The sequence below is a fragment of the Phalaenopsis equestris genome, unplaced genomic scaffold (genome assembly GCF_001263595.1).
Source record: "Phalaenopsis equestris unplaced genomic scaffold, ASM126359v1 Scaffold232764, whole genome shotgun sequence".
NCBI lineage: Eukaryota > Viridiplantae > Streptophyta > Magnoliopsida > Asparagales > Orchidaceae > Phalaenopsis > Phalaenopsis equestris.
The window spans coordinates 135,231-152,513 of record NW_018250726.1 but is presented as its reverse complement, the minus strand read 5'-3'; the positions used below and the strand labels follow the sequence as shown (position 1 = coordinate 152,513).

The following is a 17,283-nucleotide window of genomic DNA, read 5'->3' as shown; positions in this document are numbered from 1 at the left end:
TCTTGTGTTTATCCCTCGGGGTAGATATAAGATTTGAGGTAAAGTGCTCTTTCATTTAAACTGTGAAAAATATGAGGTCAGTTTGATTTCATATTTTTCTAAAATTATATATATATACGTAAATTAAAAAGTCCTTCCGAAGCGGGCGACGGGATTTCGATTCCGGCGACCGACAGCTTCTTACGGGCGACCCCCAAACATTCAAACTCTTCCCCCCTTTTTTTAAGCGCCGACAATAACCAACATACAACTATCAAGGTAGATAAATGGAAATAAAAACCAAACTAAAGCATATTTAATAACTTAAGATAAGTTAGCAGCCCATATGAAAGAAGTTCCCATAAGAAGAAGAAGAAGACATGAGAAGGTTTAACACGAAATAACTTCCATTACCAAGACATAAGCATACCTTTACAACTTCAATATTTTCAATAGAGTTGAATAACATCAACTTCCATAGAGTTGAATAACAATATCTATGGAGATAGTGAAGAACCAGTACATGATCATCCCATAAGTTAGCAATAGACGTAAACTACCTAAGCTAATATGTATTCCAACTCTGATGTATAATTTATGCACACATGACTCCAGCAATGTTAGCCTTCATCGATTGGGCTTTTGGTACATGGTGCATTTCTCGGTAAAATGTAGCAACTTTGTACTGAAGAATTAAGTAAAGTCTAAAGAGTTTATAAAACAGTGACTCTTTCATATACAAATTTCCTAATTATAAGAAACTTAAGATGAAGCAGCTGCCAACATCCAACTAAAAAAATTTGCTGCAAAAATTATCAAATAACTCCCAAAACGTCATCCGTAAATGCCCCAACCTATTGTGCATTATCTTATTATTTAAAAAAAACAGAAATTTGCACACATAACACACAATTCTTATGTATTTACATATATGACACCCTTGGTTTGATATTTATAGTTACAGCACCTTCGCGTGACTCAAATTTGAGCTGTATGAATGTAAATATGAATGTTTAGGTGTTAGACATGTAAATCACAGCTATAGGTGCTTCAGAAATGGATGGAAGTGTAGGATGAAAATCCTGCTACCAAACAGCCCCTTAGATTTCTGCTAAATAAATAATTTAAAGCCTCATTTTTCCAACATCTAAAATCAGAAAATACAAATCTTCCTAAAGATTATCTTCACCAGCTGATTATTGTCCCACATGCATCATAGAATTAAAAAAGAAGAAGAACAGAAGTATGGTGAAAGGATAATACATCAAATTCAAAGAAGCAGGGATCACAATGAGTGACAATAGCCTTCGAGAAGAGATTCGAGTGTCAGAGGGAAGAGATATAAAAGATGTAAATCCTCACCTCAAGGGTAGCTGGAATCAGTTGGCAATGATGACGCTTCGGGAAGGAATCGACGGGATCGGGTTGTCTCAAGAGCCTCACGACGTTGGGCTGAAAACTGAGCACACAGGAGGAATAGTATTAACGAATGTTGCGAACCGCACACCCGTCTGTGCGTTCGCATTGTTATTATGCACAGAATGGCGCTCGCGAACCCAAAGGCTTGAACCGGCGAAAAACACAGTTTACAAACGCGGTTTTGAACCGACCGTGGTTCGAAAAGCCGAAACAAACAGGCCCTCATTGCAAGTAGTAGAAATAATTAAATTTTAAGAAATTAAAAGTCCTTTAAAAGTCCATGCTAGTACTTCCTAAACAGCACAAAACACATGTTATATTCTGAGTTTGTGCAATAAAATCTGAGTTTTAAGACAATACTCGACTCCCTGTTTTCTAAATTATTTCCTCCACAATTGTTATCTGCAAGACCACTACCTAGCTATCTTAGGGTCTGTTTGGGGCAGTTGTAGCTTATCCAGATAATTTGTTGATCAGTAGCTTATCCAGATAAGCTGTTGATCAGCAACTTATCCAGATAAGCTGACTGCCTGTTTGGTTTGTGCGTTTGGAAAACAGCTGATTTGCAGTTGTTTTTGGATAAATGACTATTATGCCCCTATACAATAAAGTTATTTGCAATAGAACTGTCTAAGCAATATATTTGTTGTTGAAACAAAAAACGAGCTCAAAACAGTACAGAAAATAAATAGCACAATACTGATTTAAAATTTATTAATTTTGAACGCCTAATACTTCGCCATTCCCTGATAGCACAATTTTCCAAATCAAATTAGTAACCATCTCATATAAGCTTAACACTAAATTAAAATAAAATTTTCATTCGAGCTAAAACTTGAAACTATTTAAAGCTAAATTAGATCGATCAATTTGGTTCAAGCATAAATTTGTATTCAACAAAGTTTATGAAAATTAGAAATAAAAGCATTCAATTGGATGATAGAGTCTGATTACCTGGAAGCAGACGTAGCAAAGAAATTGATTAACAATTACATAGTGAAATAGAAAACCCTAAAACAAGTATAATTGCAACCAACAAAAATAGAACAAACCAAAAAAGAAAAGAGGAACGAGATTGGAAGCCTTTAACCGTGGCCGCATTATTTGTTTGGAATAAAAATAACAACTAAGAATCAAAATTAAGGATGAGAGATTGCTGACCGAAATCAGGGTTGGAAATGTCGTAGAGTAGATTAAAGGTGGTGTTTGGGAATCGGAGAAAAAGATAGACAGGAAGACAAGAAGGGCAAGAGGTGGCAAGGCCATAGTCGACCTTCCTCGTCACTAGAACGAAGCTGCAGCTTCGATCTTCCTCCCCGTCGCTCATATGGAATAAGATGTAGATGATAGCTTTTAGAGTGAGAGTGTATGTGTGTGAATTTTGTCACAATACGGAGTGAAGTTGTCGTACCGTCCTAGAGCCTCTGCCGCGATCCCTTCTTCTTTATCGTTGTTGGAGACGAGTACCATTCGCAAGCCTCTTCTACTCGCGACCTCATCGAGGGAAAATGAGAGATCGACGGCTCTCTCGCGAAGCAGAGCTAAAGGGTAATCAGGTAAAACGCAAAAAAAAATGTGGGCCACAAGGGCTTGCCCGCAACCGCGTTCATTAAAAAAAAAATCATGTTTTGCGACAAGCACTTACGACGCCCAAAACAAACATAACTTCGGCGTTTTCAAAACGCCACCGCAGTGAAAAAGCTGCCCCAAACGGACCCTTATTCTTACAAGTGTCAAGCCAGGTATGACACAAAAATAATGTCAAACAGTTGCAAAGGATGCTAGAAAATATAAATCACCAAATGGTTTGTTAGGTCTAACAGTTTCCAGCAGATAGACCTCGAAATAAAATATTGTATCAATTCAATAGCATAATAAATAGAACAGAAAAAAGAACAAATGAATGAAAAAAACATCCAAATAGAACAAGTTTGAACACTTGGAAACAATAATACATCATAAGGAGCACATCTCACATTTGATGGGAATTAGCCAATACAAAACATAAATTGACATTCATTATTGCCTTGAGAATACAGAAAGCAGCAAAAGACAAATGAACTCACTCTTCAAAAACTAGAGAAAATTTCATGGGAATTCCCTTCTATAGAAAATTTCATGGAAATTCCCTTATGCCTTCAATTTTCACCTCTTTAAACGCTTGTACCATAATAATGTGTTTGTAATCTCTTGAGCCCAAGATGAAATGTTAAGAAGATGCAGCAAAAATTAGTCTGCATCCACTCATTGGCGCCATTCAATGGCATTAAAAAAAAAGCAAATTTACATACCAAGCATATAATTCTTATGTATTTAACTATCCCACACCTAATTTTTTATATTTGTATTCAAAGCAATTTGTTGCTTTAAACCTATGCATGACAAGACGTACTTCACTATTTAAGAAGTGGGAGTAGAGCTATTTTTTATGCGATGTTAAAAATTTGAGTACAATAAGTGTAGAGACAAAAGTTTAGGTTTAAGATGTGTAAATACATAAGAATTGAGTACAATGCGTTTAGGACTTTCTAAGAAATAAAAAGTTACAAAATTCCATGCTAGAACTTTCTAAACAGCTCAACACATTCATGTTATATTCTGAGTTTGTGCAATGAAATCTGAGTTTTTAAGAAAATAACCCACTCCTTATTTTCTCATTATTTCTTACTTCACTGTTTTCTGCAAGACAGCCACCTAGCTATCTTACTCTTACAAGTGTTTAGCCAGATAGGACACAACAACAATGTCAGTCAGTTGCAAAAGATGCTAGAAAATATAAATCACCAACGGATTTGTTAGGTCTAACAGTTTCCAACAGATAGCCCTCGAAATAAAATAATGCATCAATTCAATAGCACAATTAATAGAATCGAAAAAAGAAGAAATAAGTGAAAAAAACATCCCAATAGAGGAAGTTAGAATACATCATGAGGAGCTCATCTCATATTTTATGGGAATTAGCCAACTCAAAATAGAAATTGACATTCATTATTGCCTTGATATTACAGAAACCAGCAGAAGACATGAACTCACTCTTCAAAGACTAGAGAAAATTTTGTGGAATTCCCTTCAACAAAACTCCTGAATACACTCCTTATGCCTAGGATTTTCTCCTCTTTACATGTTGTATCATAAATAATGTGTTTGTAATTTCATGAGTTCAAGATGAAATGTTAAGAAGATGCAGCAAAAAATTAGCCTGCATCCACCCATTGGAACCATGCAATGGCATAAAAAAAATGGACATTTACATACCAAGCATATAATTCTTACAGATTTACATATCCCACACCTAAAATTTTATTTTTGCATACATAGCACTTTGTTGCTTTAGACTTATGCATGAAAAGATTTACCTCACTATTAGAAAGGAGTAACACTGCTATTTTTAATGTGATGTTAAAAATTTGAGTACTATGTGTGTAGACACAAAATTTGGGTGTGAGATATGTAAATACCATAACTTGACCAGGGTTTACTGCTTAGTCAGGTAAAACATCGGGCATTCCAATTCTTAACACCCAAGGCTTCTCACAATGCCGCCGAGCTCATCAATGACTACTTTTGGTCTAGCATACGATCCATCAAGATAAATAGCATGATATTCAAGATCTTTCCAATGTGAGATCAACGAAAAATGTGGACGTTTATATAGACTACTGATGATTTCAAGAACAATTGTTTTCGATCTAGCAGAAATCAAGTGCGTAAGACCAGCCCCATGAGCCCCTATAACAACTGAAGCTTCATAAATGGCCCTGAGCTGATCTTTCATTTTCATATGAGCAAAGAGACCATTGATGACATTTAATCTGCATTTCGTTTGGTTTGCTGCCCAATTCTGTATTGAATCAAAAACCTCTGGTTCATTGGTCAACCGAGATTCCACTTTTCCGGTATGACGAGGGTGAGCCAAGTAATCTTCGCGGCGAACAAAAAGGATATTATGAGCTGTGGAAGGCTTTGTAATTGAGTTTTCATCGGTTGGAAGTTCGAAAGCTGCTCTCAACATTTCTCCAAATTCTGACAACCGAGAAGTTTTTTGGTTATCAGGGTTCTCTCTGAGATTGTTCACAGGCGTTCCTTGACAGCTAAATGATTCAGAAAGCCCTTTGAACATGGCGTTCTCATACCCCAGAGGTGAAAGAATGACATGGCGGAAACATACAGCAGCTGAGAAATTTTTGGCATATCTTGCATTGGTAAAGAGTGCCTCCCAAGCTTCCTCCAACGGAGCCTGACCATTTATAATTGAAAAAATAAGGTATATACCTCATTAGAGGAGAACATCAAAGGCTACTTTGATTATAGTAATCTGAAATAGGCCAACACAAGCAATACACAAGATAAGAGGAAAAAAATGAAAAATAAACCCTAGTAACTAAAATAAGGACTCTCTTTATGATAAGGACAACCTATTTACACTTGATGGGTGAGCAGGCTGGAGGAATGAATTAGTACAAGGAACATAAATTTGCATAATGATTTTGATCAGGGATACTGAAAATTTCTTTCAAGTAGGGCATTATGAAAAATACAATGGTGTTAGGACTCATTTAGTTACTTTGAAATTAGAAAATGTATTTAGAAAAATGAAGAAGTTTGTTATATTCATCACTTGACTGGTTGCATGCAGACATCAATATTGATTTTTAACTTCACAAATCTTCTCAAAACTCCTTCAAAAATAAGTATTTTATCTATCTCATTCAAAATCAGCGAAGAAAAAATCATCATATCTTAAAGCATGATTTTCATTAACTACAATGACAGCAGTCATTCACTTGGATAAAAACGCACAGCACAAATTTCACCCATGCATAAAATTCTTTTGGTTTTGTATGAAGTACAAATACAACAACAACAATCCCACTAAGTAGGGTCGACTACATGAATGCTTCTTCTGTATTGTGTCCTATTGAGTGTAATATTTTTATTTAATTCTAATAGCATTTTTTATACAATATGCCCAAGTCTTTTAGGCCTACCTTTGCCTTTCGCTCTGTCTTTCTTAATATAAGTCTAAAACATCTACTCTCCTAACCGGGTCATCAAATGGTCGACGTTTAATATGCAACTATCTAAGACGACTCTCTCTAATCTTGTCTGTCACTAGAACTACACCAACCCTATCACTGATATATTAATTTTGCATTTTATCTTTAAGTGTCAAGTCACTCATCCACCTAAGCATTCTCTTCTCGGCAACACTTAACTTTGTTTTAAGCTTCTCTTTTAAAGGCCAACATTCTGTGTCATAGAGGATTGCATGTCTCACCACCATCCTATAAAATTTTCCTTTTAAGTCTAAGCGGTGCTTTTCTATCACACAATAGGCCCGATGCATTCCTCCACTTCAACGAACCAACTTGAATTATACTAATAACATCTCCATCTATATCACCATCACTTTGAATAATAAACCTGAGATGTTTAAAACGTTCATACCTTTTAATGATTTGATCCCCCATAATTACAACTCTGCCATTAGAACTACTAATACTAAAATTACATTCTATATATTCAGTTTTAGATCTACTCAAACAAAGACCTTTAGACTCCTATGTAGACCTCCAAATTCAAACTTTTCCAGAACTTTTTATTCTTACCCACAAGAAGGATATCAGCAGCAAAAAGCATACACCAAGGTACATCCTCTTGTAAATTTGCTGTAAGAGCATCCATAACTAAAGCAAAATGATATAGGCTTAAAGTCGATCCCTGATATAAATAGAAAAATACAGAAAAATACTTTGTCAATCCTCCTTCTGTTTGAACACAAGTAACAACTCTAGTGCACAAATCTTTAATGACTTGAATATAAGTCATATCAACACCTTTCTTTTCTAGAACTCTTGAAAGGACTTCTCTTGAGACCGCAAGCTTCTAAGTCAATAAAAAAAATGTAGATCTTACCACTCTTTCTACTTCTCCATCAAACATCTCAATAAATATATAACTACTATAGTGGACCTGTCTGACATAAATCCAAATGAAATATTTGTATCGCATCTTAACCAATATTCAATTACCCTCTCTCATAACATCAAAATATGACACATCAATTTAATTCTTCTATAGTTTGCACACTATTGCGCATCCTCTTCATTTTTAAAATGGGGACCAAAATACTCTTCCTACACTTTTTAGACATTTTTTAGTTTTTAAAATAATATTAAAGAGTTTAATAAGTCGGGAAACTCCTAAATCTCCTAAATATTTCCACATTTCAATTGGAATATCATCGGGTTTTACTAATTTTTCACCCTTGGTTTCTTTAAAACCCTCTCAACTTCTTTATATTGATGCGATGATAAAAATAAAACGTTTTATTATTATTATTATTATTAACGATAATAAGATCATTAAAGTCGATCGCATTTTCAAAAATCTCATTGAAATGTTTATCAAATAACTCACCCACCTATGTTAAATATCTTCCTCTAAGAAAAAACACTTTTAGCATCACAAATTAAATATTTAATGCACTTGAATTAAATCTTTGTTTTTCCTTTCTCTTTGTTTGGTTAGTTTATAAATATATTTTTTACCATATTTTGTATCTAATATATTATAGAGATCACTAAAAATAAAATTTTTAGCGTCACAAATTGTTTTCTTAGACTTCCTACGGATCACCTTATATTTTTCCCACTTCTCTAAGCTTTTACAATTAAACAAAGTTTTATAATACAAATTTTTTATATTTTATCTTTTCTTGCATATTATTATTCCACCACGAACTATTTTTATTTATAAATACTTTTCCTTTTGATATGATTTAGCAGAGAGGTTAGGCAGGGAGAGAGTGCATGTGGGAAGAGATTTTGCTCTCAACAAAGCAAAGAAAAGGGGGGGAGCTCATTTAAGGGCTAGTCTCCATTTTTTTGATACCAAGAGAGTAGTAAGGGAGGAGAGGTTTAGAAAGCTTTTGGAGATTTTTCTTCCAGCAGTCTTCTTCTTCCCCATCTGCTTCATTTTCCTCTTCTTCCTTGTTGTTATCTTCACCGGTGAACCCATTTCTTGGAGAAAGAAGAGCTGCGTGAAGGAATTTTCGTGGTGTTTCCTTGGTCATTCTCCTGGAATAAAGAGCTTATTCGTACTTTGGAGAAGGAGCGGTGCTAGCTTCACCAGAGCGAGGTCGGAGTTTCAAGCAAATCGAGAAAACGCGTTTACAACAATCACGAAGGTGAAAGATCTCCAAAACTCTCGTATATTTTCACTTCTAGAGCCCCCTAGGTCTAGATGTTAGAGAATCTAGGGCTAGGATTTTGTGCTAGAGGAAGCCGATAGGTTAGAGATCCATTTTCACGAACTACCCTTACGAATCCGAGCGATATCCCCATAACCTTAGCCCTAAATCCCAAAGCTGAGGTTGTGTTAATGCTTCATTAGGATCGACAATTGAAGTCGATCGGCTGAGCAGACAAAGGCATTCCTTTGGTCTTCGTTTCCTCAATCGTAGAGAGTCCTCGCGAGAGACCCTCTATTTTATACGTCGGACAAATTGAGGCGAGCGTTTTATTGCTTCATGCAATAAGGCGTTTGTACACCTCTTTATAACCAACCCTAGCTCCTATGTGAGATCACTAGGGACGTTTCAGCTTGCCGTCAAATACGATTGGGTGCGTTTGCATGCTTGCGTATGATCACTTTTTTTAAAATTGTTCATATAAAAATGGTTAATTTTGTATGTTTATTGATTTGGCCGCCCGCCTTAGGCCGCCTTGTATCGTTCAGTCTTATCAGTTGTCCCGCATTAGATGTCTTGATCGGTCGACCTATATCAGTCAGATCGGCCGCTCGCTTTAGGTCAGTGAGACCGACCATTAGGTATCGTTCGGTCGGATTGGTTGTCTCTCATTGGACGCCTTGATAGATCGACCGATATTGGTCGAATCGACCGCTCGCTTTAAGCTAGTGCGACCGACGGCCCTATATAGCTCGGTCCGATTGGTTGTGCCTCATTGGATGCCTTGATCGGTCGGCCGATAACGTTCGGATCGGTTGCTAGCTTTAGACCAGTGCGATCGGTTGCACGGTATCGTTCAGCCTGATTTGTTGTCTCTCGTTGGACACCTTGATCAATCGACCGCTATCGATTAGATCTGTTGTCTGCTTTAAGCATGTGCGACCGGTCGCCCAATATTGCTCGGTTTGATTGGTTCTCTCGTTAAACGTCTTGATCGGTCAACTGATATGAGTCGGATCAGCCGCCCGCTCTAGGCCGGTGTGACATGCCGCCCGCTCTAGGCCGGTGTGACATGCCGCCCGATATCGCTTGGTCTAATTGGTTGTCACTCGTTAGACGCCTGATCGGTCGATTGTTATTAGTCAGATTGACCACCCACTTTAGGTCGGTGAGACCAACCGTCCGGTATCGTTCAATCCAATTGGTTGGTCTCATATTTGCATTTTTTGCATGCCCGACACCTAATCCATTTAGATGGCAAGTTAATTCGTTAGATGAGTGACCCGTTTGTTGGTCGTAATATTTAAACGAGCATTACTCGAGAGGATGTCTCAGCGAGCAATGCGAGTTTTTGTATTGAGAGCAGCAAACAGTATGACTGTGCTAAGATTTAAATGGCTCTAAAGTATGCCACTTGCGAGGTCCTTTATTTTAAAAACATAAAAAAAATATTTTTTCTTATACATATTAAATGTTATCCACTTCATTTTAAAAGTATGTAATTTATGTCATATGTGAGACCAGCCTTTCAAAATGTCATCACCTCAGTGACATATTCTAGATCCCTTAGATCCTTAGGATAGGGTCGGAATTGGCGACCCCACCAAAGTCATATAAGAGCTTTACTCCAGTACCCTTGTGCACATTTAGATGTTGTGTTAGAAAACTTTTGTTAGATGATGTGTTTGGCTAGGATTAAGGTGTTAGGTAGTCTTTTTTTTATGTATGACTATTATTTTTTGCAGGTTTGGATGCCCTAGCCAGAAATCAATTTGCTTGTGCTTTTGTGTGTTTACTAAGTGTGGATATTTGTGATAGTATATTAAGGGCAGTTTTCTTGCAGGGAGTCATACCTAAGCACACACACAAGAAAGAGAGCAAGTAATGATTTCAAGATATTTTTGCACATGTTGTTAAGCTCCTCCCGCCAGGCATGGCTCATATGCGTTACATGATATAACCTGCACTAACTATTCTGAAAGTTGATTCATTTTTTTTTATTTTATCATGTATTTGAGAGAGTTCTTAGGATCGAGTCTGTATCGAAAATAAGTACGAGCATATATTCTAAGGCGCGTGATGTAATAGACCACGTGATAGGGACCAGGAGCAGTTACTCGTGTCCCGTACCTTAATTCCAAATTTATATTCATATTTAGAACAAGGACCAAGCATGTATATGCGAAGTCCGGTTCTTTTTCCAGCTCTCCAGGGATATGTTGTCGACCCAACGACACCGGTCACTACATTTTCTTGTTATCTTGCTTCTTTTTTGTTATGCATTGCATTTACAGTTTTGCCTTTTTTTGTGTGTGGTTTATCTATGGTAATGCGTATAATTTAGGCTCTTTAAAAACCCTAAAATTATATTTTTTTTACAAAATCTTAATAATAAAAGATTAAGATTAATCAAAACTTTAGGATTCAAATATTTCAATATTTTAAAACTTGCACTTACTTTTTTGCATGGCCTTCGGGCCGATTTTAAAACAATTCGCATAAGCCTCCATGCTTAAGATTATGGTAAATAATTGCAACATATTTGCATGACCCGAGGAAAAGTTTTCATGCTTCTTCAACCCAATTGGTCAAGCATAAGTTTTATACTTGGGTTTAGCACGATTAGAATGTTAGAGGCTTCACCGACCAAGATGGGGAATAAGTCATTTGTTGAGAGTGTGTTCAGATTTGCAACTAGACCTCTCTTTTCTCTTCCTTCCTGAGGTATCTTCGCCCTTTATTTGACAAGTATAAGTTCCACCTCCGTACGCTCTACCTTTATAGGTCATAGGACTTAGAGTTTTTTTATTTTGACCTTAGTACTACCGAGGTCTCCATGGAAGATACAATTCACGGATTCCTGATAGGCTATCTCTACTAGATTAGGATCACTCTACCCTTCTTTTGTTGAGCCCTTTTCGGCCATGTCGTCCTTTGCGACTTTGTTGTCTTCTTGATGGTCCCTACTGCTGATAAGCAAGTCACACGTTTGGGATACGGTGATTCACTCTCGGCCTTTACGACCCGGTGAGCTTTAAAGCCCTGCTGAGTCGACTTGATTATTTCTCTGGACCACGCTCATCAGCATGTCGCCGTCCATTTGGATTTGAGGGACTCAGCCTCTCCCATGCGGCTTGGTATAGACTCCCAAGGCGGTCAGATGCACCTGGTTGAAATAATCATTCTTTTGGTGACTCATTTACCGATTATCACAGTAACATACGCAAAACTCCATTTATCGAGGGTATTTTTGGGTATCTCAGAAGATGTAATTAATCAAAGGGATACGTTCCTTTTGGAGCGTTCTCGACCCAAAAAAAAATATTTTTTTTTGTTCTCTGGTTATGGGTGGTTTATGTAAGGATTTCCTTCATGGATACCATGTTTCGAGATATTTTGATCTGATCTTGTTCGGACGTATACTTTTGACCTATCACACGATGATTACCCATACATAAGTCTTTCATGTTTCTTTTTAAATTGTTTGTCTATTTGTTGTATATCCTTTTTTTTTACTCATCTTCAAATCATCTGTATGATCTGAGAGAGATTTATTCGAATAAGGGAATAATACGACGCTATATAACTAGACAAACTAGCGACTCCGAGTTCCCTTAAAAAGAACCAAAAAAATATGCTTAGGGTAAGATTATGATGAGATTGTAGTCTTAAGAGTATTAGGGTTACGTTTTTGAGATATCGCCTATCTCTCGAATTGTAGGTGCTTACATTTTATGCACTCAAGCATGTTGTTTGGATTTCTTATTTGCTTGCTTGGAGATTAATCAAATTAGGACTAATTTGGGTTTTCGTACATATTTCTTGCAATTTGTTCGTTGATTTTGGCTCTGATTCATATTAATTTTACTAATGTATAAATGCATTCATTAATAATTATAAAATATAAAATATGACTTAAATGTTGATATAAATAGAAAAAAATATATGGTAATACATAACTTGAAGATAAATATTGAGGGTAATTCTATAAATTAAATTTTAGAACAATTTCAAATAGTTTGTTACAATAATTAAAAACTTCAAATTGAAAAAAAAAAAACCTGCAAATTAACTTCAGCGCTTAGAAGCTCGCATCAGCAAAATGAAGCGAGCATCACACACTTCGCTTCGCTTTGCTCGTGAAGGCACGTTTTTAAAAATATTGACTACAATATAGTATCATGACAAAAATTAGCCATAGTCCTAAATCATATTTGATGATCTTCTACATCCTTTCATTGTTTAAATACATCCTAACATGAGGAGTAAAACAATTAGCATGGGGACCCGCTATTTTATCCAAAAGAACGATAAAAAGTGATAACTTATTAAGGTCCTTCATATGCAGTTTTGGAATAGAAAATAGAAACACGTTAAAGACCAAATCTGGTATGGGGCAATAATTGCGGAATGAACACAAACTTCGATACAAATATTGTCCCCAAAATACTATATAAAAAATAATATATAAACCAAGGTTATAAATAGCAAAGATGTTGGCCGCTCCAGCAAAGTTTCATTTTTTATGTTTTCTACAGTGAGAAAAAGAATAAAAAGTGATTTGATTGTGTTATTGACATCAATTCATTAAAAGTTTCATAATTTGATCTTAATCATGCTGGACTGATGCCAGCTTAAATTCCCAAGGCAAGCATAACTAATTATTTCAGCCACACTAATAACAGCAAAAATGGCTCCCCTTCATAACATTATATGAGCAAATACCTAATACTATTTTGTATAAATTTAAAAGTATAACTAAAATTTTACAGAATATTTAGTGCTTATACATTAATCAGAAAAAAATTTTCAATAACAATAATCAACGTGGACAAGAAGCAGTAAAATGACTTGGTAAAGTTGCTTTTGGAATGAGATAATACACAGCTAATAAGCCTTCCTTTGCCATCTGAATTGATGTTTAGAATGATTAAGAGGTTAAGAAAACCTAATTTGGTTAATCCGAGCAGAGCTAAGAAAAAGTCAAGAGGGAATCTATGACAGGAAGAAGTTCTTGATAAAATAAGGAAGTTCATCTTCAAAGCTATATATTTTGATGTAAGGATCTGAGTAGACGATCCTGCTTGCGCTAATGTATTACATTTAGGGTAGCTCTCCCAATGAAATTAAAAGTTAAACTCCTTATCCTCTACATAGAATTGTTGAAACCCAGAAATATTATTTTAATTATATGAGTTTACAAGTTATTAATGTCCGACATCCAAGATTGCCTCTTACAGACAATAGGACTCTCGCACATGATTATAAGAGAATCCTAGTCATGCCATGATTGCACCTCTCACATTAACACAAAGGTGAACTTCCCTGTTTGAATGGAAAAAAGGTTTGATTGATCTTATGCTGAATCTCTAGAGGTTCCACTACCTCATTGGTCAACTAAGCATGCTTTGTACATTTTTCCAGAGAGTGCCAGAGAAGTCTTTGAACCATTCTGATTGTGACCTATACGTGTTCTGTTTAACCCAATCTTGTCTACTTATTGATGTTAAGTTTCCAAACTTCATTAAAGTTACGTTGAACATTCGAGCTGATTAAGGTGGCTATAAGGATCATAAATCCGAATAATCATTGCCGTGGCACAATCCTCAAGAGCCCCTCTTTGTTATTCTAATGGGTTGTGCTCTGCCAAGTAAAGGAGTGGTCAACCCATCCTGACACTCCAAACCAAGCAAACCCTTCTGGTTCATCTCACCAGGCAAGATCCAATATCGGTCACTTCAAATACCTAACCTAACATAGTTATTTAATTGTCATCGAATCAGTGCCCTACTGAGTAAAGAACCACATTTTATGGATACTCTAAAATAAGCAGCTCCTTTTAACCCGTCTTACTTGACTGGGACTCATGCCACTAAGTCCCTATGTCCTGTGGCAGAAATAACATAGTTTATTTGACCATCCATAGAAATCAACTAAATGTACTACTAGCATACCTTCTATCATGAGCTACTATAGAACATCATAAGAAAGACATATAAGCTCTCTAAAGAAAATTATATATATATATATATATATATCTGTGTGTGTGTGTGTGTGTGTGTGCATTGTAATTAATAGTATAGAATGAGAGCTTTAAAAAAGAAAAAGACCAAGTGTTGTTCTGCATGACTTTGCCACTTAATTATCAGTGAAATTAACATCATATTTTTGGTCAATGAAAAACAGCAAAAATTTGATGGGGGCATCTAATCCAAGATCATGTCATCCGATGGAGAAGGCATGTTAAGACTACTTACCATAATATGTCATGGAATCTGATAGTGGAAGGAGAATAAGCCCTATATTATAAAATTTAAAACAACAACAGCATTCTATTTAAATTCACATAATTAAAAAAATTTAATAAAAAAAATTGAAATATGATGGGATTAATAAGATAGACTCAGAGCAAATGAATCACCAGCCACTTGGTTGAGCAGTATTGTTTTTTACTTCTAAAGTGGAGATACAAGGTTTGAAATTCAGGGTAAAAAAAAAACTATGAGCAGTTGAAAAAGGAATAATGAAGTTTTAATGAAGTAAGATGCAGTAAAGTTTTGATATGGCATCTCATCCAAGGTCATTTCCCATGGTGATCCAGCATAGAATTCAAGCAATTAAAGAAGCATATTATTTTTTGGGGCATTTACATACATAACACCCAATTCCTATGTATTTACATATCTAACTTCTAAACTTTACTTTTTACATTAACACCACCCAAATCTTCCATATCACATAAAAAATATCACCATTTTAACTTTCAAAAAGTGAGATACACCTTTTCATGCATAAGTAAGGTGGCATATATGTAAAAATTGAAGTTTGGTGGTATGTATGTATAACTTCCATTTTTTTTCTTTAGAAAAAATTATTCAGCCACTGAAATACCATGAACATCAATTGAACAAAAAATACAAAAAACATGCATCATACCTTGCAATGACCATCAACGTATATCAAATGAGGTCTCTTAGGCAAATTTGTAACTCTGGCTGAGACATAAGCGTTATACCAATCTGTAACGGTGTGGAAAAGGTTTGCATACTCAAAACGCGTAACCAAAATTGTTGGCTCTTCAATCCACTAAAACCAAATTAGCCAACGCAACAAAATCATCACATAGTACCCAAAAAAAGAAAAAAGAGAAAAAATGCATTAACACAAAAAGATATTTGAATTCTATCCGTAATCAAGTTTTAGTATGACACACACCAACCATACAGTATACTCTTATATTTATGAGTCCTAAGCTATGAACTTCAGATTTCCTTGAGTTTTTCAACTAATAAACATGGCACCCAAGCAATAAAATGCATGAACTTCAGCCTTCCTTAGTTTAACAGGTAAGGGAGCAAAGTTCTGGCTATCAATTATTATAAGCTCTTATCCTCTAACCTTGTAAAAATTGATGTTGATGTTGCCTCTAAAGATTTGATAGGAAGCTTGCATTATGCCAAGTTAAAGTAATACAACTTAAGCACAAGCTCTCACATAGAATTTGCAGTTATCAGATTACTTCAGAAGATCTACGTAAAAACTTCTTCTTAGCAACTTTAAATTCAACAACAACATAAGATACAGGGAAAATGTTCTCGACAATCAGTTACTAGAAGGCTCTCTAATGAGTTTATCATAACCTGCAACTAGGCATGCTAAAAAACTAAAAATACTGCTTTAAACCGAAACTTTAGCTGTCCCGAATCAAATTTCGTAATTGTTGCTTAAAGTTTCGTTCTGGGTTTCTTTTCTCCAAAAGTTTTAAATTAGAAAGAAGCAAACTTGGACAGCGATTTCCAGTTCTTGTTACTCAAAAAGAAGCTACGAATACTAAAATTATTAAATGCACGACAAATCTATTGTTTTCAGCAGCAGCAGTATCACCTGGGAGCACTGGAGTTCTCCAGGCCCAACGACCCTCATCGATTTCATCAATCCTCTCATTGCATGAAACGCTATACCATTCCGTGGCACATAGCGATCCAAAAATTCATCATCCACAACCCTTCCCCCCTGACTTCTCTTGCGCCGATCTCCCTCGATCTCGAACGCCCCGTCCTCAAAGCTCGGCAACTCTTCCTCTTCCCTTCTCCCCATCACCAACTCCAGTCTCTCACCTCCCTTTGACATCATTATCTTCCTAGGATCCATTCGCACGCGACTTCCCTCGCACACGGAGCTCTTAAGCGTCGCACTATAGAAGCACCGGAACCACCCGCCATTGCCGCCTTCGCCAAAGCCGTTAACTTTGTGGGAGAAGCCGTTGCCGAAGTAAGCCTCGCATGACCTAAGGGGAGGATTTGTATTAGGAATCCATGGGAGGAAGGAGGGAAGGTAGGGCCAGGGCTTGAGAGTAGAAAGGCGTAGTTTTTGGGTTAGGGTTTCGCTAGAAGGGGTGTGCCTGGGGTGGACGAAGATGTAAAGGGCGAGGGAGACGGAGTTGAGAACGAAGAAAAAAAGGACGGCTCGGATAAGGAGAAACCGCCGTCGGCTCATTAAGACCGGTGAGATTTGCAGGATTTCGGCGGGTGAAGAAGACGATGGAGAATTCAGGCGGTCGTCTCGTGCAGTTTAGTGGTGTAGTGGGTATGGGAAAACGGACGAACTGGCTGGGGCGGTTGTGCTTCGAATCTTCGATCGTCACCTGAACCTGCTGGAGCCTTAAGAGCATTTCCATAAAAATTATATATATA

General features: G+C 36.4%; 1 protein-coding gene across 1 annotated transcript; it reads right to left on the bottom strand.

Moving 5' to 3' along the window:
* Positions 1-4,251: 4,251 nt before the first annotated feature.
* LOC110038399 (beta-(1,2)-xylosyltransferase-like) lies at positions 4,252-17,252 on the bottom strand. The gene is made up of 3 exons (XM_020743232.1): positions 16,475-17,252; positions 15,527-15,676; positions 4,252-5,635 (listed from the first exon to the last, which is right to left on the bottom strand). The coding sequence occupies exons 1-3, from the start codon at positions 17,084-17,086 to the stop codon at positions 4,913-4,915; spliced, it is 1,485 nt and encodes a 494-aa protein (XP_020598891.1). The 5' UTR covers positions 17,087-17,252; the 3' UTR covers positions 4,252-4,912.
* Between the last annotated feature and the right edge of the window lie 31 nt (positions 17,253-17,283).

What these genes read in the sequence shown, in the direction of transcription:
- LOC110038399 (XM_020743232.1), bottom strand. Translation starts at nt 17,086, where the DNA reads ATGAGCCGACGGCGGTTTCTCCTTATCCGAGCCGTCCTTTTTTTCTTC. An exon ending in GAGAACTCCAGTGCTCCCAG is followed by an intron (nt 15,677 to 16,474) that starts GTGATACTGCTG and finishes ATTTGGTTTTAG; the next exon opens with TGGATTGAAGAGCCAACAAT. An exon ending in ACGTTGATGGTCATTGCAAG is followed by an intron (nt 5,636 to 15,526) that starts GTATGATGCATG and finishes ATAAATGGTCAG; the next exon opens with GCTCCGTTGGAGGAAGCTTG.